The 26,331-nt window shown below is 41.9% G+C and overlaps 2 protein-coding genes and 1 long non-coding RNA gene across 11 annotated transcripts in view; 1 reads left to right on the forward strand and 2 right to left on the reverse strand.

Annotated features, from left to right (window-relative positions):
• The window catches only part of LOC100645337 (ral guanine nucleotide dissociation stimulator), a 41,552-nt gene extending 37,940 nt beyond the window's left edge, over window positions 1–3,612 (reverse strand). For 2 of the 3 annotated variants that reach the window (XM_048410344.1, XM_048410342.1), the window contains exon 1: window positions 2,993–3,611. In XM_048410344.1, the coding sequence (XP_048266301.1) occupies window positions 2,993–3,022 (30 nt within the window). In that variant the 5' untranslated portion in view covers window positions 3,023–3,611. Of the gene's footprint in view, window positions 1–2,992 lie in introns of all 3 variants that reach the window. The other variant, XM_048410341.1, reaches the window with a different exon arrangement.
• Window positions 3,613–4,357: 745 nt separating this feature from the next.
• Window positions 4,358–26,331, reverse strand: part of LOC100645208 — a 33,549-nt gene continuing 11,575 nt past the window's right edge. For 2 of the 7 annotated variants that reach the window (XM_003398867.4, XM_012313629.3), the window contains 4 exons: window positions 8,332–10,551; window positions 7,873–8,123; window positions 7,330–7,746; window positions 4,358–7,205 (listed from right to left, as the gene is read on the reverse strand). In XM_003398867.4, coding sequence (XP_003398915.2) covers window positions 6,216–7,205; window positions 7,330–7,746; window positions 7,873–8,123; window positions 8,332–10,537 — 3,864 coding nt within the window. In that variant the 5' untranslated portion in view covers window positions 10,538–10,551 and the 3' untranslated portion in view covers window positions 4,358–6,215. Of the gene's footprint in view, window positions 7,206–7,329; window positions 7,747–7,872; window positions 8,124–8,331; window positions 10,552–11,229; window positions 12,399–24,540; window positions 24,764–26,331 lie in introns of those variants that run through there. The other 5 variants (XM_048410333.1, XM_048410335.1, XM_020865657.2 and 2 more) reach the window with 5 other exon arrangements.
• Window positions 16,930–19,759, forward strand: LOC125385992. Its single transcript, XR_007225794.1, has 2 exons — window positions 16,930–17,319; window positions 19,352–19,759. It is a non-coding gene; the product is annotated as an uncharacterized LOC125385992 (long non-coding RNA).

The raw sequence follows: 26,331 nt of genomic DNA on the forward strand, positions 1-26,331 counted from the left end.
GAGGAGCATCTGACCGAAGACGTATTTCCCGAAGGAGTGTCCCGGAGCCTATCTCTCAGGTCTTCAAACCAACAATGGAGCAACTTCCAACTACGAAATAGACCTCTTTGTGTAACTGCATCTTGAATCACGGGACGTGCGATACGTCAGGCAAATATTCGGATTTACATATCACCACTGAATCGTCACAGTTTGCTCGAGCCACGAACGTGCTCCCTTTCCTTTTCGATGAAAGCGTGACCCAACACGGAAATCAAAGTATACAGATATAGGGTGTTCCAAAAAGTGAATCGAAAGTATCTTCGTTTGGCGAGAACGCGAGCAAACTGTACTATGCTACATATTGCGTATAAAAAACGAGCGTAACTTTCTCTTCCATGTTTTTATCTATGCTGAACGCTTGAAAGAAGAATCAAACGTTGTGAAGTTGAATAATATGTGTATTATAATTGGCATATCTATAGTTAAAACACGTCCATTGCCGATTGAATTTTTACTACGTTACTATATATTAACCTTCTCATTTATGAATTATTTAACAAGCAGAGATATTTCTCCGTACAATTAATCTAGTTATCGTACGATGAATAAGGTTTTCACTACGATTTTTTCGTTTAACCCCTTTCATGGTCAATATATTTCTATAGGTTGATAATTTATTAAAAAATAGCAGGGACTTAACTAAACGGGGAATCAGTTATCGTGCAATTAAATTTACTATATTTTTGGAACATCCTGTATCGAAGAGTTCTAGCCGTTCTTTACGTACGCGTTCGCGATGCCCGCACTTCTTTCTCGCCTCCTGCATTCCGCGACGCGCCTCGTTAGACTTGACACGTATTACTTTGCATTCTCATAAGCGTTATGCCGCCCTGCCTTTTTCATAGCGCCAGGCAGAGCGTACGAGATTGCCAAGGAATCGGCAGCTACGAGTGCTCATAGACGGTCAACGCGATCGAGAAGGAAACTATCCGGACAACGTTCGACTATCGACAAACGAAGGTACTAGAGGCTACAAAAACAAGGAGATTAACGACTTTTACACTTTGAAACTATAACATTTTCAAAGAACATGAGAGCAATTAAATTTTGAATTATTCATTAATTTCGCTCGGTATAGCGGAATTTTTTATTAAAACACTTGAGAAAATACTCGAGTCGGAGAATAAGAAAAGCTAAATGAATTTATATCTTTTTCTACATATAATCTACAATATGGTAGATAGAAATGTTAATAATTTCTTTTGCCAATGGGGCCTAGTTATATAAACGTAAATTCTTATTATTTGAACGTTGGTAATACAGAGAATCGATAAACATCTATTACGTGAAATATTTGTCATCCAATATCGGTCAAATACAGTTGCAGTTGTAAACAACGGGAATAAGAATAATATTCCAACGTTCCAATTACAAGCCGTGAAGCAACGAGGGTATGTAACACACGAGAATGATATGGTCGACCGATTAATTTCTAACATAAACAGAACGGCATCCCTCGATAGTAAGCATACCTTCGCGTGCGCGAGGCGTGCGCAAGTTTCATTGACTCTCGAGTTATTGAACGTGTTCCATCGAACTACAAGCTGTCCGCTGCATTACGATTTTGTCCACGAGGCAAGAGAGGAAAGGTCAACGAAACATACTTGAACAAGGAACATCTCATATCGCGAATAAAATTAGAATAAAATTAGAATAAAATTATCATAAAGAAGACAGACAAGAACATGTGATCTTCAAGTAATCTTTAAGTGAACGTAGTAAACTTATTTGACTTTGCTGCGACTCTCGAAATTTTATGTTTCGATCTTCTTCGATATCTTTAACGTAAAAATTATCACATAGGAGCACAGGCCTCTTCAATCGTTATGAAATAAAATATTCAACGTTCATAACAACAATGATCCAACTTCCTGAATAATGGTTAAGAGCTTGAAATATTTTTGTAATTTTGGAAGAATACGATATGATCTAAAATGGCCGAAAGAACGCATTAAGGTTAAGACCACGTCTTAGTCGAAAATCGTATTCTACTCTCGTTCCATTTTGTCTTGTGGCTAACCGGTGGCGAACTTACGAAACGTAAAGCGAGTTTCACAACTCCGACTATCGAGCAAGAAATATCACTAGCCGCAAGAAATTACTTTTACTCGGTATAGACTCATCTGTCCACTCGGATCACGTGGATGAAAAACACGTGACAACATCTGAGTTATTAGCAATTAACACTTTACACGATGGGACAGAGATACGATGTATGACCTTTCTTCTTTTCCAGGTCTAAACATACTATTTCATTATGTATAAAAATTATCGGTAGTAATAGCAAGCACTCTTTATATAAAATCAGGTGACAACAAACGTTCATAGAACTCGTTAAATTTTATTCTTCGTAACTACCGAATTTTAACGACATGAATACATCAGTTCCCGGCTAGAATCCCATACGAGTTGATTAGTCAGCGTAGTTAGTAATTGTCAAAAGGTCGAAGCTCGTTACAAGGTAAATCGAAATCAACTCACGCTGACGACATTGACGACAATAATCCTGCAATTCTACGATTCTCCTCTTTAAACATTGTATCGTATACTTCCTGTTTCGTTTATTACGTAAAAAAAATTACGATAAGGCAACGTTCCTTGTGTCAGTCGTTTCATAATATTTTCAACTCGCGACCAACTGTTTTATAATACACCATTCCCAATACGCTAAACTGAAATACATACATACATATGTTTCCTACGAATATTCCCGCCAGCAGGAATATTTCCTTCGGTGACCGCGTTTACGTTAGACAGAGATGAAGGAAGGAAAGATAGAAAGAGACAGAAAGAGCTTTCAAATCCACGATTATTTCCGCACGGCAAAGCCGCGCGTTGCTCTCTGTCAACCTGTGTATTTCGCTGGCCACGATACACGGACACGGAACCAGACGCGACAGAGAGACGGAACAAGAGGGAGCAATAAAAAAGAGAAAGGTATGATAATTACCAAGGAGTCGTCCCCATTGTCAGCGCTCATAGCCCACCGCTAGCGCGAGGGAATTCGAGATCGTCGTCGTGGTCGTCGTCTTCGGTCCTCTTCTCCGCCCTTCCGGTAGAACAACCTTACGCTCGTCATTCTGCGGCGTATCCTAAATTCGCAGGACACTCGAAGGACTCGTTAATAGACACCAATGGTAGCGCCTCGCACCTGTCATCTGGCATTGCAACAACGAACGCGGCTTGTTGGTGCGATGGTTATAACGTATATAGAAAGGGACGAGATAGAAAAGGATCGGAGACGGGAAAGGGCAGACGTAAGAGAGGAAAACAGGGAGAGAAAGAGAGAGAGAGAGAGAGAGAGGACACTGACACATGAAACGTCAACGACACTAGCACGCCGTTGTATTCACCGTTCGAAACGAAAGCAAATTTTTTTTTTAATTACGCCATCGACACGCGTTTCGCACCACACGCCACTTCCATTCGATATAATCTGCGATTTTCGTGTTTCATTGACCGAGCAAGAAGGAAGAAAGCCCGAATATGAAATTTTACCGCACCAACCAAACTAACCTCCGTACAGGCTCACGGGCAGGCGCTAACTTCCAGCGGCACTCAACTCAACAACTTGCTAATGCTTTCCCTTCCATCACGTCGCCTCCCACCCCAAATCACATACGAACGGCAGGTAGAAACGATTGGTTTGGAATTGGAGTATATCGTCATACAGAACAAGTCGTTTGTGTTATCTTTTTGAAGACTAGTTACCCGTATCAGTTACTATTTCGTAAATAATTTGTGATTTGAATAATATCGCGAATAAACGTCACCACTATATGCACAGGATTCCCGCTACGGACGCCATGTTGGTGGTGCGCGCGCAGCTACGCTCCAAGGCAAGAAATTTGAAGAGTAATTTAGCGGTATGTTTAAAGTGTCATTGTAGAGAGGTGTTAATTTTAATTTACGCGGACAAATTACTAATATTAATTTACGATATTTTGTAAGATTTCCGGCTTCGTTCAGGTGAATGGTAATAAATGTATGTTAGTGCCCTGTAATTGCATGTTATCGCAACATTAAATAAGGACAAATAGGATATAATAAAGGTAGGAAGAGTATTTTTACACTGCGTTACTTGCACAGCCGTATATACCTATGCAAATAAAGTAATTAATAAGACAGAATCATAAACACTATATTGAAAAGAATCACATAAAAAATATGATTTTTTCATGAACTGCTTTCAATATAATAACGATAAAATAAACAAAGGATCTTGGGGAATGGTATCGTGAATGTAGAAAGACAAAATAACAAAGAACAAAACGACGCACACATAATAAGACAACACATTACACGGTAGACAAGAGACTTTTTCACAACATTTAATAAAACGCTATCAACTAGGTATGCCTTTTTTTACTCAAATACTCTAAAAGTTACTTACATACGTGTAGTTTATATGTATATTTATGTCATACGGAAGTGTCACATCCCTCGCAATGTTTCAACACGTTAAATCTATGTTCTTTCCGTTTCTTCTATTTTCGATAGTGAGATTTCGTTATCACTGTACACTGACAACAAACGTAACGATTTTAGGCACCAATCAGCGACGATGAACACAGTGTAAAATACGGAAATAGAAGATCGTCAAAAGTGCTTGGGAGCTGACACATCCAATAAGTATGTATAAATTTAATACTATCGTCTTATCATTGTTTTCTTACGTGTTATATTTTAATCAATCGTGGGTATAGCGATCAACGTCCCGGGATGCTAAAGAGGTCTATGTCTGAAAATCTACAAGGTGAATAACAATGGGTGTGCAAAACAACATCCGAACGAGATAATATTTGCCATCAGACTTTGTTTACCGCAATAGTTTTTCAAAAAATGAGAAAACCTCGAGCGGGTATCTTTTCTTTACTTTGTTCGTGTTAACTCTCACCTTGAAATTGCGAATATAGATAGACAACAAAATTGAGCCGCTGATCATCTGGGTTCGAGAATCTTCAATAATTGATAACTTATATATTTTCGTTAAAAAGTTTTCACATTTTGCTATCCTTCGCACAATATGCGTGATATTAAAGAAGGGCGTGCAATTTCAAGGTGCCATATAAAAGAATGAAAAAAATATATGAGACCTTAAACGTTATATGTTCTATAGACAGCGTGCGCTTGGTATGCCAATCAATCATGGTTCCTGTAACATTGGAAACATGTAAATAACCGCGATGCTTCTGAATTTATTACAACACGACGGAAAATCTATTCTCTATCGTCATTTATCATCGTATGTTGATTGAAAAACCATTCAAACTCGATCTCTTACTAACTGGCATAAAAAAGTCCCATAATTTATTTTCTTAACCTACGATCCTGGCAAACTGCATTTTCATATGCACGAGTATCACAATCGTTCACATTTCGTGGCCACATATATATGTGTTTTGTGTGTACAATCATGTGCCTGTCTTCCTTTCTAATTAGCAACGCGAACATCTTTCGAATTCGCTATAAATACTAAGTTGTTCGCTATCGCAGCTGTCACACGGATCCGAAAAAACCTTCTTTTTTTCTGTTCTTTTTTACAAAGACACAAGGCCCGCGATCCTAATATTAAAGTTAAGTATTATAAACTGCAATCTAAACTGATCCCATATGTTGTTTCTTGGTCACAACCTCGTTGAATATCTTCTGCAACTTCGTTTCAAGGAGACTGTTCATGGAGATTTTCGACGAAGACCTTCCCCCGAAAATCCTTCACCGAACTGGCGGCCCCGGATTCTCTTCACGTTTATTGAGAACATTGTCTTATCCATTCGATCAATTACACAATCGACAATCTTATAATAAAGGAACAAGGACAATGTCTCAAGCTTCCATCCCGGGCGGACGCACACGTATAATTTTTCTAACAATATCCACTGGACTCGTCATAGTTAAACGCGAGTGATTCTCGAGAAGAACCTTTGTTCTATTCGAAAACCACATAAACAATTTACTCGGATTTATCTAACGCATGGAAGTCTATCTGGTCAAATTGCCAGCACCTTCTTATCGAGATATTTCTTCGTTATCCTTTTTTTCTTTTCTTATTTTTTCATTCTCAGGGTTTCCAATGACGAAAGTTAAATTCTATTTTTCGTTATAAATCACTATGGGTCAAAAACGATTTGACGGATTCGCACATAGACAATTCTTCGTATCTACAGTTTAACCTAGGCGGATACAGTCTCAACCATTGACTTTTTAATAATTTCCCCAAAGTTTTCGTCACACTCTTCCGTACTTTCCGATTGTTGTTCGTTACCTTGGTTCTTTTCTACCTCGACCTTGGTTCCATTCCCATGATAAGTACCATGCGCCGCGGGTTCCATTTCACCATAGTACGAATATCTACCAGACAAAAGTTCTGAAAATGGTTCTAGTTTACCTATTTGTTGAACCACTGTATTCATCGGTTGCACCGAATTTAAATTCGTGTATTGTGATCCGGTTGTTTCGTCTTGGGCAAAGCTAGTTTCGTAACTGGATGAGTGTTGTCCGGGATGGACCTGGCAGTTTCCCTGAATTGATCCGGCATCTTGTCCATAAGGCGCATAGTGTGAGAACCCTGGATTTCCTGGCACCGTTTGGAATTGCGGCTGAAATTGCACCCTAGATGTAGAAGGAAGGTTAGCGTAAGGTTGATAGTCCTGATAAGTAGGCTGTTGAAAGTTTACTCCGGCACTTGTTTGGCCTGAGAACGTTTGAAAAGCTTGACTAAACTCAGGATGAAGTTTCCTTTGAGGTCCCTGCGTACCATCAACAGTGTCTTCGTTAGGATAGCAATCGTCTCTAATTGCGTAAAGATCGAGACTATCCTCTCTAGTACCAGGTACTTCCGGCTGACAATTCGCCCCACCGTCTCTAGCATCGTGATTTTCGTAATGAAGCGTCGTAAATCCACCACCGTTCAGACACGATTCTGTGGTCCTATTCTCCATCACAGATCCCAAATTGATTTCTCTTAACGGACTTCTGCCGTTTTGATTGTCAGAAGCGTCGTGATCCGTACCCTCTTCTTCTCGTTGCTTCTTTTCTAACTCCAGCCGCATGAGAGTGTGAATAAAATGCGTTCGCACTCGTACTGGATTGAACTCAATCCTGCCTGAACTATTCGCACAACCATCTCGGGTACATCCACAAGGAAAACCCGCTCTATCAACCTATTAACATATATCACAGTCGTATTAGTATTAACATTAAGTATTAACATTATCACAGTCATTTAGTTGTTTCTTAAAAAAATCTGTGACTCTATCGTATAGTATTTAGTATAGATCTACTAACCTGGCACTTTACATTAGCTCGACTACAAGGACAACTCTCTGGATCGCAATATCCTTTGCATCCGCAACCGCAATGTTCTCTGCTAGCTCTAATGTCACGGCACTCGTCCTTTTCGACGGCATCTATTCTACGTACTCCAGCCGCCCTAAGTAAAGCTCGTCTCTGCCATGTAGGTACTGGCTGCAGGAAATAATAACTATCGATATCCAGTTCTTCGTTATCACTTTGTTCCTCATCCGTATCATCACTGGGATCCTCTGAGCTGGAGGCTGCTTCCGATACGCAATTTGCAGCACGCTCGGAGCGCAATTGAGCTAGTCTAGCACGATGAATTCGCCTCTGTTCAGCAGCATGCTCCGATAACGAGAACCGTTCTGCATGAGTATGCGTCGCACTCATGCCAAGGGTGCTGCCACCCTAAGAAAAATAAATCGATTTACCACGTTATATTCATACATACTATATATCATTAATACTACAACACTAATATATTCTTCGTAGTATTTATGACGAAATAAAATCTCTATTGTATAAAATATGTACCTGAGAAGGCACACAAGTGAAACCCTGTGCCCTGGGAAAATAATACACGGTGACAGCATCAAATTGAATATTGCGTTTCTTTTTCATGGATTCTTCCGTATTGCTTCTCTTCGGACTAGGAGCCTCATCCATGCAATCTATCAATCTTCGTTTTAAATTACTCTTTGGAGGACTCCGAAAATTCGTCAATGGTGGTTGTGGTGTACCCGGTACACCCACATTCGGTACAAAACTGTCCAATTGATTCACAACTGAAAAAGAATATCATACTTTGTATTTTCTTTTCATATTCTCGCATATTCAGAAATACACTGACATATCTTTTATAACCCAATGTTACAATTATTAAAATTAGTTTGTCAAAAAACTTCTTTTACGTAAGTATTTATAAAATATATTTTGTTTATTTTTAAATGGAAAAAAGAAGAAGTTACACCAAAGAACGATGCGTTTAATTACCTTTTTCTTTATCGGAGAGAATATCATCGGGTATCCTATCCAAGAAAGAAGTTTCGGAATCGCTTTCAGGAACCGGTGCAGGCCCAGGATCACCGGGTATCTCGCTTCCTAAACCAGAATCGCTTCCATCCGATCTAACTTCGTCCCGCGCACCAGTGGCAAGCGCTAGGCTTTCCGCTGAATCTTCTGTAAAAGCTTCCGGCCTCTCTGGCTCCAACCTCGATATGATCTCCGGATTAATATCAACGCAGCACATGGACTCGTTCTCCTGACACGATATTTGATCAGAAGCGGTATCATCCTCACATCCACGTACATTCGTCGTGGTTGACATTTCGGAGCTATCGGACCCGGTTTCGGTTTCCGTCTCTGTGTCAATAACTTCTGGGATATCCGTGGTAGGTTCCAACATCTCCGGTGAACTTGGTGTCGTTTCAGACGAATCCAAATTGTTCAACGGTTGTAAATCATCCGTGGAGGGTAAAGGCAAAGAAAACACGACTTCTTCATCTTCTGCCAATTTCTCTATTACCGATGTGGCTGGCGTTTCTTCTTTTTCCGGTTTCTCTTCCGTCGTCGCTTTTAGCGTTTTTGGCAATATTATCCTTTGCAAGATCACCTTGCATTCCTTCATAGAGATAATGGGAGTTGATTTTATCAATTTGGTCTGTAGCAGATCGGATACTGCAGGAGAATCGTCCTTCTCCTTATGGTCCTGTGACTCAGTCTTTTGGACACTGATCTCGCAATTTCGCCTTTCAACGGAACATACTTTCTTCGACGTATCTTTGGAATCAACCCTTACATCTACGTTGCTATCATCAGCCTTGCACGTGGCATTCTTCTTCTGCTTCTTCTTCGAAGTGACGGTGGTCGCATCTTTCTGTTCCGGTGAGAAGTACTGCGACACATTAATGTGATCTATTTTAACCACTAATTGGGGTAACGAACTTTTCATTATTTCAACCAACTGGTTGTTTACAACCGGTGTTGTGCAAGCACTATTCGTAGGCATAGTGTCGTTACACGAGCACTCCTCGACGGGCTCCTCGCACTGTTTCGGTTCCTGGCATTTGCTGAGATTCCTCTCGGGGCTGTCGCGCGACAGTGAACAACAAGAATCCTCGTCAATAAACGAGCCCGAGTATTCGAGCTTTTTACAGGGCTCTATCAGCGCCTCCTCGACACTGCCGTTGGTACATTCACCTTCCGGCGACGTCGCTACTCTGCAGACCCTATGCTCCGGCTCGGTACAGCTTATCTCCTCGGAACCGTGATTCGTTTGAAAAGAACCGTCCACGCTTACATTCGTTGATAACCTACAACCACTCGTTAATAAATCATCGATAATCCTATTGTTCCTTGAGATGCATCGACTGTTGACATCGTCGTCGAACAGGCACGAGTTCGACGACAGGGATATCTCACCCAGGGTACGCTCTCGGAGGCTCACCAACACCGGTGAGATCCTCCTCACGTCGCTTCTTACTTGATTCGATTCATTCTCCGAAATTTCAACGCCGATCCGCTTGATCTCCGCATTGATCGGCAGAAAATCGCTGGCCGGCCTTTTTCTACACAACGGCGATGAGGTGGTGAATCCTGCACTGTAACTATCATCCACTTTAGAATCGTCTGTCTGTTTCTCGGTACACTGAACTGACAACGACATCGACGTCGGCGTCGGCGTCGGCGTCGGCGTCGGCGTCGGCGTCAGCGTCGGCGTCGGCGTTAGCGTCGGCGTCAACGTCAGCGTCGGCGTCGGCGTCGACGTCGAACAATCTTGTTCATCCACGGATTCGTTCGATTTCACTTCTACATCGTTATCCGCGTCTTCAGGTTGCGTCTTATCTTTCCCAAGTTTCAGACCCATATCAGAGATGTCTAATTGACCTTCGCCGTGTGAAAAATCGTTCGAGGTCTTGTCCGAAGCTTCACATAATTCTAGATTGATGGACACTTGGTTATCGACGGATCGACGAGTAGCATCGTGTATTTCTTCGGTAGACATCAAAGAATCGGCATCATTGTCGCGCTTCGTTGGTCCGTTTTCCGATGTAGTTGACGACGACACTGTCGTCGACGCACCAATCGTTTTCACTGATTCTATAGTCAATGCACCACCACTAACCGTTTCCGCTAAATCAGCCGAGGTAGAACCTTCTTGGGCTTCTAAACGACGATCCGGAGCCGAAGGCAATTCCATCTGGAGCGTTTAATCTGCGGTAAACAAGAAACACAGAAATTCATTAAACTTATACCACGTGCGGTTATTAACAGTAAACAATATTTGCAAATGTTCAAGGAAAGACCACAAATTAGGAAACGTATCTTATTCTCTGAACTTCATATTCGTTACTGATGGATACGAGAAAGTAGATTCGACTTTCACAGAAGTAGAGAAGATCCCTTAACGATGGACGTCACACTACCGGGATCGATTCATTGCTATATCATTCCGTAAAACGAACTATTCTCGTTCCTAGTCATTTCAAGGTAATCATATTTTCCGCGTTGGCTCTTTTTCTCAAAATATCATAAGCAAAAGGACGAAGAGGAGAATGGAGGGATCAATAATCCGCGCGCCGATACCGCGCACCGGTAAACGGAAAAAGACACGACGTGACGCCAGCGAGAAAGAGGAAATAAATCAATCATAAATGTTCTCCGTGATTTTGTCGCATCGCGTATCCAGAAACGTTTGCGAATGCTACGCGGTTATCCCCAAATCCGCGTGCTCTTTAATCTGTCGATATCTTTCTTATCACGGCACCAAATATAAAAGGGACTCTGCATATAATCCTGGCCGGAGATTATTGATTCAAAGCTGGCAGGAAAAGAGGGGTGGAATGGGGAAGGAGGGGGAGGTTTCTGTCTGCCTTCGGTTACCATGCGCACCTTGTACCCCTTATATACCAGAAAACTCCACGACTAAACTAGGTGTAGAAGGGTTCTTCTCTTCCGTTATCTCTCCCTCTTCCGTCTTTTTTTTTTTACCTATTTGTATCTGTATTTTTTCTTAGTCCTGTTCGGTTTGATTTACTTTCGTTTCTTGTATTCTATTTTTACCTTCGAGCCGCACGATCTTCTGCCCCCTCCACTAACCTTCCGCACCACTCTGTCCTTTCGTGAAAACCGAACCTCCAAACACGAGGCTCGACCTCGACAATCCGTTATCACGGCAAAGCCTTTAAGTCGTTTCGCAACTCCAACTGTTTCCATTCTGCCCGCGAACTCGTCTGCCGTCCCTGAGATCCGAGCGATCGGCGTCCTCCATGGAGGACAACCGTATGGGCCTTGAGCAGGAGCAGAACATTCAACAATGTCTGACTGCCCACGGGGCCTGCACGCAAATAGCCTTTTTCAGAGAAACGGCCAATCTTATCGGTGATCCTACGATAATTCTTGAAAAATTTTCGAATTCGAAAAACGTTTACTGGAAGAACGTTCCACGGCAAATCACGCAGACGGATGCTGAAGATTCGATATCGTTACGTTGAATGGTGTTCGATAATTCGAGACAAAGATTTTTCCAGGAGCGATGGTTGCAAAAAATACGAGTAGGTGATCGTGGAACTGGATACGTGTTCTTCGAGTACGAGCACCAAAAGATATATGACGATGATCAAGGCTGGTACGAACGAGATTAAACATGGAACGTTTTAGCAGGAAGACATCGTAACTCGGTGTAGTGCAACAGCACGGATCCGAAGAGCAAAAGCGGCTGTGCAAGACGAAAGAAGAGCTGAGCGGAGAAACGGCTTTCTCGATGAGAGATTCAAAGCAAACGCGCGAGAGCAAAACAAACAGGATAATATGTTCTCTGGTGTTGCGAAAACTAGATAGATGTTCACGAACAGACTAACTGAATATTCCCAGGAACGAATTCGATAGAGAGAGAGAGAAAGCCGGCTTCCTCTCTCATTTGATGATGATGATAGTACTCGGTGGCGAGAAAGCGAGGGAAATATGCCTTTAAGTGCGGAGAGTATACTCGTAGAGAAGGAAGAAGCGAAGCGGAGGCGCGTGCGTCGCGTTCGACAGCTCGGAGCAGAGTGAGCGGAGCTAGCTCGACGCTGCGTCGATGACGATTCCGTTCGGCGCCGCTACTCGGTCACCTTCGGGACGCCTCGGTTCTCTCCTCCGCACTGGTGAAGGGTACACGCGTACTTTATACGTAGGAGTATGCGTGTTTGTGAATGTGTAATACAGTGTATGGTGCTATGAAACGCCGTGGTTCTCAACGGGCCGATCGAACGCAATTCAACTCTCCAAGCGATCAATCTTCGCCTCTATTTTCGGTCTTTTTCCAAAAATTCTCCCGTGGTGGTTGTAAATGTTCGAAACATACACGCCAATATTTATCCCTAACGGTAGTTAGAGGAAAACCTACGTGTCGACGGAACAATGGATTCAAGTGGAGAGTGATAGAGTTTTTCGAACGAAACCGCTCATTGATTACATCGGTGAAATTCCGTGGCCTTTCTAGAGTAATTCTATTTTCTGCGCACTCTTACACGCCACTGGCCGAGACATACAGCCATAGGTTACGCCTACGCGTAGACACGCGTGTAAAATTAACGATCGGTATTATTAACTTTCCTAGATTAAATACATACTGCCTTTAGCCTTCTTCTTTTTTCTTTTTTTAATTTAAACGGGTAAAGAAGTGGACATCAACCATAGTTCACGATAAAAAAAGTAGGATAGTACAGCTACCGAGCAGGCTTTCGAATACGATCGAAGTAGTCGATCGAGTTTTTCAACAAAAAATGTTACATTCATTATGAAACGCACGAGTAAAAATTAGAAAAATAATTCACGAGAACGTGCGTCGTAGACACGTTCCGATTCAACTGTTAGACGATGCAGTTATTTAAATTAACCTCGTTACACTTGCTGGCGGACAGTCGTCGATTATCGAGTATCATCGGTGAAAAGCTTGGCTACAGTTCCCTTGCATGTGTAACATTGTATGCGGCGACATTTCCGAGCCTAGCCACAGAGAACTCTCTAGCCCACTGTATATCTCTTCTAAACTTCCGATACAAAAGTCCTTGCTTATAAACAGGAAATAGGAAGATCTGGCCGCGTGTAACTGCGAAGAATCGTCGCGTATTATCGATCCGAACGATTGACCAGTCTCCGTGAAACATCCAAGGTAATTCCCGTGTTTGTCCGAAGGACTACGATATAGCTCGTGATATAATGTCTCGACACGTTTAGAACCACAACAACTGATCGTTTTTAAATCGTGAAATAGTCGAGATCGATTTACAAAAACGACAATCATGAAAACCACTGATATAGAAGATATATTCACGGTATACCAAACAGGTTTCCATCGTTACATAAGCGAGTGTACACCAAGTGACTATATCATTCTTATCATTACCCTTGCATACGACTTTTTCCATCAGATTCGCCAAAGTGCACTCGACGATCCAGAAAACAAAGTCATGCACGAGGTTAAGTGCTTACTTATCATCGACCTGGCGTCGATTTTAATAGCGCAACGATTCGTTCGTTACGTTCGAACGATACCGGTTCGTATACTAAAAATCTACTATTCAAACCTAATTTTACAAAGGTTAAACAGGACCCAGTTTATCGTCACCTAAATATTCGCGCAACCATCCGGATGTTTGAAAATTCATACGCGTAACACGATCCTCCGGTTCTTGCTCCAACGTAATGCATTTTAAAAGTGGAAAGTCCTGCATAGGTGGCGCTGGTCGCAGAATTGGCGCGGTATTGTCTACGAGTACTCCAGCTCTCTCTTTCGCGATGTCTTTCTCCTTTTTCCTCTCTTCGTGCTCTCTCCCTCGCCCTCTCTCCTTCTCTCTCTGCTTCACTTGCCTTTCTTCGTTTCTCACATTTATATTTTTCTTTCTCTTTGTCACACGCACACAGGGAGACGAGTTTCTCTCACGGATGAGGTTCAACGAACGAGAGAGCGTGGCGCTTGCGCGGGGCTGCACGACTGCCGTAATTGTCGCTACGCTGTGAAAGTAGAAGGCGTACAGCGACAACCCTGTGCTCGTCTCCTTTCAGTCTTTCTCTTTGTTTTTTCCTCCCCCGATCTCTCCTTTTTTTCTTATTCCTACTTCTTCATTTTTCCTTTTTTCAGCAAGAAAGTAATGGTACATTCATGCTGCGACAAAATATCAAAAAACGACCGAAAAAGATCTCCCAGCCCTACGCGGCCTAACACTCGCGTTATATGTTCTTCCTCTCGATGGCTTCAACACGAATTTTTCACCTCTGCATTAACCTACAGAAAAGGAACCCGGAGACTCGACGGGTTACCACAGTACTTCAATACTCGTCACTTTCCAGATGCCGTAATAAATGTCACGTCAAAACATTTTCTTAATGCTTTTGCTACAGCTAGATTGCGAATGTTTATGCATTTATGAAAAATTTCAGTGTGCAAATACACAAAATATCCAAAACAAGGTACTCGTTGTAATATTTAAGATGAAACACGTCTATATTTATCTTCGCTCTAAATTATAGGACGCACAGGCTGCGACGTCGTTGATATTGAATGAGATAGAATGGAAATGAATCAAGCGTTGAAGGGTAAGCTAACTATATGAGGACAGTCCTGATTTACTGAAAAGGTCACTCGGATAATCCTTTAATTACACGTGATCCCGAACGACGCTATTCCAAAAAGATGAAACACGATCCGGTGTGCTTTCAATTAAGCTTCATTGAAATTTTACGTCACGTTGCACGACGCTAAACGTTTCAACGTATCGCGACAAACGACCGAACGATTTGTTACGTAAGCACATAATTGAGCAGCGCTGAAGTTAGCCCGTGTTCGATTTCTTTTCCACCCGTGTGCTCTGTTGTCGTTTGGATTGAATATCAAGGTCGCGTTCTTGAGCCACATCGCGAAATTCTGCACGTCTCCTGAACGATGTTTACCCATCCTCATGCACACTTGAGTGTGCATACGTCGCGACTCGTAAGCGTACGCGCGACGAACAGGTGCGTGGCAAACCATGAACATACATATACGAGTTATAAAGATTGACGCTGCAATCGTAGCGCTTTCCTGATCGAACATCTAATCTTTGTTATTTACATTCCCATTTCATCGTTGAAGTTGATGACTTAATAATGATTAAATAATTCGTTTAGTACCCATAGCCTATGCACGGAGGTGCATAAGCTGCATTGTTAATGACAGTTTTTTGGATAACTAACCAGTTTATCAAATTACGCTTTACCTATCCAACTCTATGTATACACGGAGTCCATTTGTTTCCGTAAGATTTTCTGACGCTTTCTATAAGCAACATCTGACTAAAGTGCAGAGGGCAGAGTTCGTCCAAGTTGATTATCAATACCCGTTTCATTTCCTACAGTATCATATATACATACCAGAATTTGCACTGGAGATCAGACTAGATTTTGAATTTCTGGAGACAGTCCGCTAATTCACAATTTGAGTTTCTCCTGTACAACTTACTAAGCTATTTTCTATTTAGTTGTACTCCGCGTAAACTAGTATCGGGAAATAAATACACTATATCCGATCTCGTATTTTCTTATCTGGTACACAACACAGAATGTAGTGTCGGAAGTGGGACACCCAATTTGGGAAATCTCAGTTTTACGCTGAGCGTAGGTACGTAAGTGCAATGTGCAAAGAAGGAACGTCCTCCAATCTGTCGTTTAGTCACCAAGTAGAAAAACTATAAAATACCATACGAGATACCCAAATATTTCTTCCTAATATTTGAATTGTTTTTCTCAAGTACTTGGAATCGCGACCCTTTAGCTATTTTAAACAAAACATCAGTTTCTTTGAAGCCGTCTGTCAGGAGTTCGATTAACTCTCTTCACTGGAAGCCAACACGTAGAAAATTGCCTAACGTCAGTGGCCCTTGTCCCCGCGTCGGAGACGATGCAGATTTTCAGCAAGTGAAGACATTCAAAAGGGACAGTTTGATCGGGCCTTGATACGAATTTTCATGAAAAAGAACCGAAAACGCGGCTTGGCCCCAGGTACCGCCGGCTTTCCTAAACTCTACAGCGGCAAAGAACCAAAGTGGGGGCAGAACGAGGGACCGAGACGAGGCATATTAAAACGGCGTGGGGGCGAGCGAAACGCGAGACCAAAGCAGTTTTACAACACCGGCAGACGCTGCGATATTGCTCCGTCGTGCTTTCTGCTTTCTGGGAAAGGTCCGAAGCTCTCTCTCTCTCTCTCTCCCCACTCTCTCATTTTCTCTTTCCCCTACCCTCCATTCTCTCCCCGCTACACCCCGTCACTCTTTCACCTACACGTCTGCACAACTTTGAACACAACCTACACGAACACTACCTCTTTCTACCAGTACTTCGTACACACTCTCATATCCATACCTCTATCTCTCTTTCCTTTCCTCCTCTCTTCCTCTCTTCCTCACTACCCCATTCTCATCAGTAGTATTTCTCCCTCTTTCTTCCTCCCTACTCCCCGGATCTATCAACACCAACTATCCTTCTCTCTCGCAAGATACTCACACAAATTCCACGCTTTTATATCCGTGTCTCGCTCGATCTTTCAGTTACCCCCATCTAACCCTCACTCGCTTACACCCACACCAGTCTTTACCATCTGTCTCTTTCTATAGCGTAGGCTGGTAGTATCTATCTCTATCCACATTTCGTTCTCTCTCTTCAATCGCATCTCCTGCTCTATCTCCATTTCTACCCAGCTTCGCCGGTACCGTTTTCTCATATTCTCTCTGCGCGCGCCACTATGGCGCATCACTATAGGAAGATATAGTGCGGGCCTGACTACATTGCACGCAACTATACAACGTATAGTAGTACGGCGCAACGCGGCAACGGAAGACAAGGCCGTACCACTCGCGGCGAACTGAGGATACGAAAACAGTTTCATACGACCGACGCCAATGGTCTACGTATCACCACTATGATAGCTCGACAAAGTAAATAATATCGTGGCTATTCATTAATCAAGTAAGTGAACCTTAATGCGGAACGTGACACACATCGAGCGAATTTTTCAAGGGTCGGAAATGTATTTCTTTTTCTCGTCACCCTTCGCCGATCTATGTGTCGTGTTGCACTACTGACGCGCAACACTCGCGGGAAACGTAGCAACCAAATCACCCACTCGAGTATACCAGTTGCTAATTCGTTTTGCTCATGGCCCCTTCTTGCAAAAGAGAATCACAAATCGAGGCGTATATACATATTCGTTCGCATATTTCAGAAACATAGCGAAGTAACGTATACCGCTGCTTTCTACGTGCATCAGCATAAACGGGTGTTCACGGAAATATATACCCATTGTACCATCGCGAAATCGATGTGTGCGTAAAGAGGGTTAGCATCCTACACGATTGAAGAACACGTCGTGCTACGGAGACACACGTTATGTGTCGATGTGCGCGTGCCTCTTACACAACGTAAACGCTCGGTAGTGTAGGTTGCTTTGGCATAATAAGAGCGAGGGAGCGGAATATAATGCAACCTCCTGCGCTCAGTGGCCTCCCTGGAAGCTGTGGAATGTACCACCCACCCTGCCCTCCCATTCTATACAACGGAGAGAAGAGTCGTGCGGCGTTGGTCGTTGTAAACACTTCGTCGGACTATTAATACTAAAAATCTCGAATCAGTACGAGACGTTACTCTGTGATACTAACTAACTGGAGTTTTATAGGTCGTTACACGAGGGTTGAAATTATTTTTAATAGGCTATTTTCGTCTCCTGATTCACTCTCTCTAGTCTTCTAATTATAGGAATTTTCTTCTTTTCTATTTTTAGTCAGATGTACATTTGAAGATTAAAGGTGTTACGGCCGATATCAATGGACAAAAATTAATTTTACCAATCGTGGCACGCTAATCAATCATGATTATATATATCGACACTTCGTCCAGGCTCAATTCCGTCAATTACTCGAGCGAGCTATTCGCCAACAGCATCGAGAACTTCACAATAACTGTGAGTTGCACGCTCGGTCATTTATTTCGCGTCTTGTTGATAAGTGGAACTCTGATTCGTCGCACACGACAATATGCGCCACTCGTGCGAGCGCGTGCCCATATAAACTGTAACGTATCGGCCATTGTTGCGTGCTCCGGATACATTGTCTCGAGAATCGCTTCGCATCTTCGTCGATAGTCTTTTCAGCATCTAAACTTTAGTGCCATAATTTTCACCGGTAGAACGTGTCGATCGGTTTTATCTGAGGAGCAGTAACGCAACCGCAATAAAGAATATATTCAGTGAACAACGAATGGCGAACCACGATGCTCGTTAAGATCATCATTCTTCGTCTAATATCCTTAATGAAAAAATCACAGAAAGATACTCTTAAAAGCATACACGATTAATAACGTCGAATAATCGTTACATCGCAGCAAACATTCATGCGTACCCATAGCTGTTACCATCAGCAAATTTGTGTATATGTATTTCTGTCTTCGTTTTCCGGGGAAAAAGAAGAAACAAGGCAAAGAAAGAGAAGGAAGAAGGGGAGGAAAAAATCTGACAAGAAGCAACACGACCACGACGATGTTAAAGGACAAGAGTGGAAAAAGAGAGGGCGGGTGGTGGTAGCGAAGAGACGAACGAACCTATGGATATTTCGCGAGGGTGCGAAAGAGATGGAGGGTGAGCTGCGGGGGTGTATATTGGGACTTGTAAATGGGGGTGGGAGGTTCCACCTCCGGCCGAATCGATCCCACCGCAGTGTAGCACTATAGCAGTCCACGTGCATACATACCATGGACTTCTCTCTCTCTCTCTCTCTTTCTCTCTCGCTATTTAGTTCTCCTTCTTCCCTCGTTCTCTACCCCGTTCGTTCCTTCACCCTCGTATTTTCTCTCGTATACTCTCCACACTCGTTGCACTACACCGTAACAAACCGACGCAGCTGCGCCAGTGCGCGTTCGACCGAGTGCAACCGGAACAGGAATTCTGGATGCTGAATGAAACTTTTTTTTAATGATCGTGATTAATACGTTGACACTGTTTCAACAGACACGATGCGGCGGTGGTCGTGAACTTTTACCGGTTCCGTGCGGGTGACGTTCCGCGATGTGAGACGTACAACATCAGGTTCTGGACCAAGCACCGCTCAAGCGGATGAAACATAGCCCTGTGGACGTTGATGGATTCGCGAACCAGCATCAAAGGATACTAAATCTCTATTATCTGCTCCTGGCAAAGATGATTCCGTTCCGGGACCATCGTGAATTCCGCCTGATCGCCTCCGTTTTCCAAAATTTTGTATACACCACCATATCTCACATTATTGGCAACTTATTGAAATGTTCCAAATTTATATCAGCATCTTAACTTACACTACCGATCATAAGTATTAACACATTCCGTACAATCGAAATAATATTATCCATTAATAATAAATCCACGATAATTATGTTATTATATATTTGTTATTTCCTTTGCATCGTATGTGTCTTCTAATGTAAAAGACTAAATAAAATTTATTAGTGATACATCTATAAAAAAGTAAACAGTAGAGCAATATTCAGAACGCTCCTGTTAAATTTATATATCAATTTTTACGTTTCGACAGGTTTGAACTACACGGTAAGTGGGACTATCGGTTAACGCGAAATTCAAGAAATACAGGCAAAGGGTGTTATTATAAATCGATAAACGCAACGCTATGGTATATCCTCGTGCGCTGATTGGACATCCTGTACGAGGATTACTGACACGTTCATTCAATTCGTAGTACGTACTACTCGCGCTCAGCCGATGACTGCAGTCACAGAATGCGCGTATATGGGTGCTGCAAATCGAACGCGTAGGTGGGGGAGGGATGAGGATGGAGGAAAGGGAGGAGAGGAGGTGTGGGAAGATAACGGGCATGGAGTATTATTACGTGTGTCGTGGTACACAATCGACATACACATTCTGCTATGTAGAGCGCAGGCTGCACGGGTTGTACCCAACAATTTGTCGAGGGTACGGAATCGTGAAAATTTGAAAGGAACCAAGAGAGAAAGTAGCCGGATTTCGACGGTCAACAACAACCACGTTTCTTTCCCACAGAACGATTCCACGACATGAAAAAAAACACACAGAGACTGTCCTTGTTTCTGGTTAACGAAAAAAAAAAAACAAGGAGAGCCATGTTTCAACGCGAGAAGATGAAGTCTTTAAAAGGAGGAGTGCGTTACATTGACGACACATTTTTGATAATGAGACGACAAAGAAGTAAATCAAGGTTTATGAACACATAATGAACGCTTAGAACACTTCATGCGATAAGGTCCCGGTGTCTTGTATAAATAAGGAGTTAATGGCCAGTTATGATTCAAGTTCACGCACAAGTGTTCCCTAATTACATTCTCACGTCCATATTTTCCTGTAAAGCCATGCTCTCGGTACGGATTATACGGAACGTTAACACGAGCTAAACACGAAGCTGGCACTATGTTAGCCGGTATAGCGGCCATACCCGTCGCTCATTGTACTCGGTTCAATAGACGAGACTATAGGTTTCTCGTACCATCTATGTATGCGTTACACATGCGTGTGTATATACATACCGGCATGCGTGTTCACGTATCAGAGCATTAGGGCTTATATGGGACCCTTCAGTCACATTTAACTGCGATGCAATTTGCAATTTACTATATTTTAATGGAAACCTAACAGATATCGTTGTTTAAGATAACATTTTGAAACGTTTTTACTATCAATTCACTCAAAACTTCTTGTAAAGTTTTACAGACAGAGGCACAGAGAATTTTATTATTATATGAAAAATTAAATATCAATTTAACCAATATACATTTTGATATCGATCGAATGGGTTTGTGAAAAAATGATACAATTACAACTTTTCTCGTGACAAGTCCCTTTCAGCCGCTTAACAACTCTAAACTTCGATGCCAAAAACAATAACTCACAGGAAGACCTATCGTGGCCAATTCATAAAAAAAGGGGGAGGAAAAAAGGCTAAAGCAGAAACCACTGAACCATGTATCACAGACAGATGCATATTGCAAGGTGATCGAATCATCCATCGACCGATGCACTCTGGATGCATCACCATATGCGCGTGTATGTGAGCGTGGATCGTGGGCGGCGGACACATGCATCGTCGATTGACGTGGGCATGCAAATGCTCGACAGACTGAGACAGACCCAAGAGAGACGGCCACAGTGACCGGAAGACATGGACAGGAAAAAACTTACTTTATTCGTTAACCTGTTCACGGAGGAAAGATTCATTCAACCTGTTACGACCGATTGTTTTGCTGCACTTGTCTGCAGACGACCGTTTTAAGTGACTGTTGCAACGGCTTCCTCTAATTATTGCGTAATTAGTACTCATTTGTTGCACACAAAGTGGAATTTTTATCGTTTCTAACGGAAACCACACAGTGTAAAGTATCTTCATATTGTTTCTAAAGAGTTAAGTGTCAGCGTTTATCTCGTAAGATGTGGTACGGTTTGAGCGAAATTTCGCGTCACCACTGTCACCAGAAGTTCGTGCCAGCTGTGCAAAGCAAGCAGAGGGGCTAACTGAAGTTATTTGAAAAAGCCACGACTTTTTATAGAAAGTATAGACCTAAAGTCTATCCTAAGGATACAAAAAGCTTTCAGGAACGGCTTGTAGTTCTTTTTAATTATTCAAGTGCAGAAGATCAGCTACCTAAAAGAGAATCATGATACGAAAATAAATTTTGAAAACGTCATTATCTGAAATGTCGAAAAATTTCACGGTAATTTTTGTTTCGAGCTCTTCGATAGCGGCATGAAACAAAATCCTAACTTAACGAAGATCGTTTAGTTCGAGAAAGTGGTTCATTGTAATTGATTAACTTTAATAGCTCCGCGAGAAATGTATCGTCCAAGAAAAGCGAGCAAGGGAAATACGTATTAGCAGCATTGAACGTTAAAAATAACATAGACCATCGATCGCGATGATCTGAATATCGCTTGTTATGAAACCAACCAGGATGTTTAAGAAATAATAAAATTCGTTCGTATAATCTTTTTATTCCTTTATCATCAGACTCAGGGTAAAAGAAGAAGAAGAAGAAGAAGAAAAAAAAGAAGAAGCAACATCCCCCGACGAAAGAGTCAGTCCATGAAATGAACTCCTGGTTAACGGGATCATACTGGCGAGGCCAGCTCAGTGTCTTTACCTCCTCGATCGCAGACGTCCCTCGTTTTCCTCCTTCCCTTCTTAAATAGACTCTGTTCTTTCTACTTATCTGTCGCAATTTGCCGTTGTCTCTGTGCCTTTTCAGACTTCCAATGATTACAAGTATCTTGGCATCGATCGTTTGGCAAATTGAGTTCCAGATGCTCGAATTAGAAAATTTAAGTTAGAAATAATTTGCTTCTTAGAATCATTTTAACTAAAAGCTACACTATATAATTATTATTTAAAGTTATATCTCTCTGGTTAGTTTTGTTAATTAAAAATGGCTCTTTCTAACAAATCTCTATTTCTTTTCTGTGGGAAAACACGCGTAGTATAGTCGTATTTCTCGTACACAGGAATAACTATTTTCCATATCCACTTGTTCGTCACTGCTTTACCCGTGTCGATCGCCCCTCGAGGGTCTTCTTCAGGGTTGAAGCCGCTTGCAAGATTTCCGATATCCGTCAGGCTTACATAAAATCGAACAAAACGGCCGGGGAAAGACGTCAAGCTTCTGTTATTCGATAAAAACTTCACCTTCGTCTGAAATATGCGACCGCTTTCTTGCTTAATTAGATTGCCATTCGAACTGGACCATCGCCACTAGCTTGTCTCTATTTTATTTATATTAAGTACAATACACTCGCTAGACAATAATATTAGTGAATAGATCAACGACTGTACTAGTGTTGATCTCCTTAATTTATTTATCTTAGGTTTGTCTATTGCAATTTAATCTTGCATCAAATATAAGATTATTAACAACACTGTGAGAAAATGTACTACATTAGCTTACGAAGATATTGCAATGAAACTAATAACGTCTAACACAAAGATGAGCAACAAAAGATTATTGGATCTAATATCTGGTTTCTTCTGAATAATATGGTCATTTTGTGAGTCCGGGAGTTTTCATGAATGTTTACGGTGTACCGAAAAAAAGAATTCATTCTTCCGTCACTTGAAACAATTGTTTCAATTTTTCTTTTAATATTCAATATTTTCATTCGCGCGTAAACAACGATACGATGACAGAAAATATGCGAGGAGCTTTCTGCGGAATAAGATAAATGTTCTAGAATATTCTCCTCGAGCCATGTCTCGTACCATTTTGTCGAAGAATTTTCCAAGGAACTGCAATTTTCATCTTCAATAGGAGGCTGCGTTTGAAGTATGGAACGTAAATACATTGGTCGATATCAGAGAGAAGTTCGTTAAGTCCACCCCTGATTTATATCAGTACTTAAGAGAACACTCTCAACCCATAGGCCAACCCCTAATGAAAGTTGTTCCCCTGTTGTATATACACATTTACACGAGGAAAATTTTCGACTGTCGTGATTCGCCGGATCGATAAGCGTCAAGTGCAGCGGATCGATCGCTAAGTAAATTAACTACTTGCAAATTTAGCAACACTGCCCCGTTCTAATCCCGTGATTCGATTGCTACAAGTATTCAATATAGTTTGCTCGATTCCGTTAGCCAAAAATGATCTTCCCTTTGGAAAAATGTAAAATTTGCATTTTTCTTGATACAAGAAAGTTGTTCGGGAAAGTTTCTATTTCGAGAAAGTTGTTCAGGAGCTTGAGAAAGTTTAACAAGAGAACTGCGATTAAAAGGAGGATTAAATTATTCAGAGACTCGATCCATTAACTTCATTTTCTGAATGTTTCTTAATTTTATGTGTGATTAATTTCTAATTTTGAAGCAGTTGCAAAAGAGATAAATATATAATAATCGCCTTTCAGTCTCGATAAAAATAGTGTTAAAAGTAGTTACGCGCTTTTAATAATTGCAGAAACTAAAAATCTAAGTCTAGTCATATCGATAGATGTAATAGTTAAAGCGTTAAATTGGTCCGTAGAAAGAGTAGAGACCACAGAGGATCGACGATCACAAAATACAACGTGTTCCAAACATCTAACTCGAGGTAACATTTATACCGTCTTATTTTAAACTTTCTTCTCTGCTCAATTCGCACTGCCAATTTGCCACAATCGACCCCACGATATAGCAAAAACACAAGCATCTTACTTACAGTAAAGGTATCGTTAGACATCTAGGACTGCTTTCCCCATATCTCACTTCGGAATTGCGGCATCCTATACAGATCGTCCCAGATTCTGGAATCGTCCGGTATACTTCAAAACTCTGCTATTTTCCAAGCGAAAACGCTGCCTCTGAAACGCATCCACGATCGATCGACCTACGTTTTATCGAGCGATCGCAAGATGGGCGTAGGACCATCTCTTCATGGACCAGAATAGCGTCGGGTCTGACGTCATGTAGAATGTAGACGTAGTAGGACCAACGACACACGGCCTGGATGACGAAGAATGAAAATATCGTGGCTGCTCGTCAAGCTCGCGTTACACACGCCACATGCGCATGCATATGTCGACGCGCGCGCATTCACAATTCGTGCAACGCACGCGCATACATGTGCATGTATAGGGTGGTTAGCAGGATACCGATTAATAATAAAACGTAATAATTCTAAGATAAGAAGAGATTACTTCATTTTGATACCTATACAAAAAGCATGATTCATTGTGTCCAACATTTTTAAACCTCGTTCACATCAATTCAAATAATATGAAACTGCATCACCAAAGGATCTGCTGGTCTCTTGATTGGAAAGATTCTTCCAAGTTTCTATTCCAACTCTCGTTTAATCCTGTTACTTCAAGAAGAAAAGTTCTTAATTGTACTGAATATTACAACATGGTTTGATTCGTCGCTTCTACGTGATTTTAGATTGAAATTTATAACGATTAAAATCAGGTAATATCTTGCCGAGCACCCAGTAGGTACGTGTTGTTGCAACTCGTTAGCGTCGCGACGTGCGAGCGTGAGGTATTCGTAATGTTTCACGAGAATGACGTCATTCTCGCGGGGCACGCGCACTGGATGCACATTCTCCGAGCAAAAACCCCGCGGATTCGCCGCCAAAACAAACCAGATGAACCTTCGCGGTTTGCCAGCTCCCCCATTGTTTGCCGCGTTGCTTAATACACTCTTTTTTTATGCAGAACAAGGCTCACGCATTAACCGAGATATAGGTTTCAAAGATTGCGTTCTGAACGTTGGGTCAATTGAATATACATTAGGTTACAATCGATCGCATTTATATTAATTATTATATACCAACAATTATGGTTCGCTTTTTATATCAACTATGTACATAAATCACTATGAGCGTCGTACAGATCGAAAATAAGCCAGGACAATGTAGGGCATACTTTGTTCGGTACAGTCATTGGAAAGTGTATTTCTCTTAGAAAACTTTCGTAGAATATCCGCACCGGCCCCGAATTTACTGCAGATAGAGTTGGGAAAGTAATTTCTACGCAATAAAACGCTACAAGTGGATCCGGCCGTAACTTTTCCGCCGCCATGGAAGGCCACCACCTGGGTGGGTTCCGATCGTTGGATAATTCGCGATAAAAGGGGAAATCTAATTAAACTTCGTCCCCGATACCGATAATACCGGTCATCTTCGATGTCGTTGTCAATCGGCGAAAATGCAATTTGATCTAGATGAGCGAGAAAAAAATGCACTAAAAAAAAAAGTGATCGAACCACTTTGGTGATCAAAGGAGAAAACAGGCCTGACCCAGTTTTCGCGATTGCGGTTACCTCCGTATGAAGGAACTTGCAATAACTCGTCCTTCTGCCGTCTCCTGCAATCTTAAATCCACTGACTTTCCCATGTCCCTTCTTTTCTTCCCCCTTTGCGATCACCTTCTTACGCGTGCCACGTGCACCAACGATAAAAACGTGCAACCAAGTGCATGGAATCGTGTGCTTGATCAAAAATAGACGCGGC

This window comes from Bombus terrestris, chromosome 11, assembly GCF_910591885.1.
Source record: "Bombus terrestris chromosome 11, iyBomTerr1.2, whole genome shotgun sequence".
Lineage (NCBI taxonomy): Eukaryota > Metazoa > Arthropoda > Insecta > Hymenoptera > Apidae > Bombus > Bombus terrestris.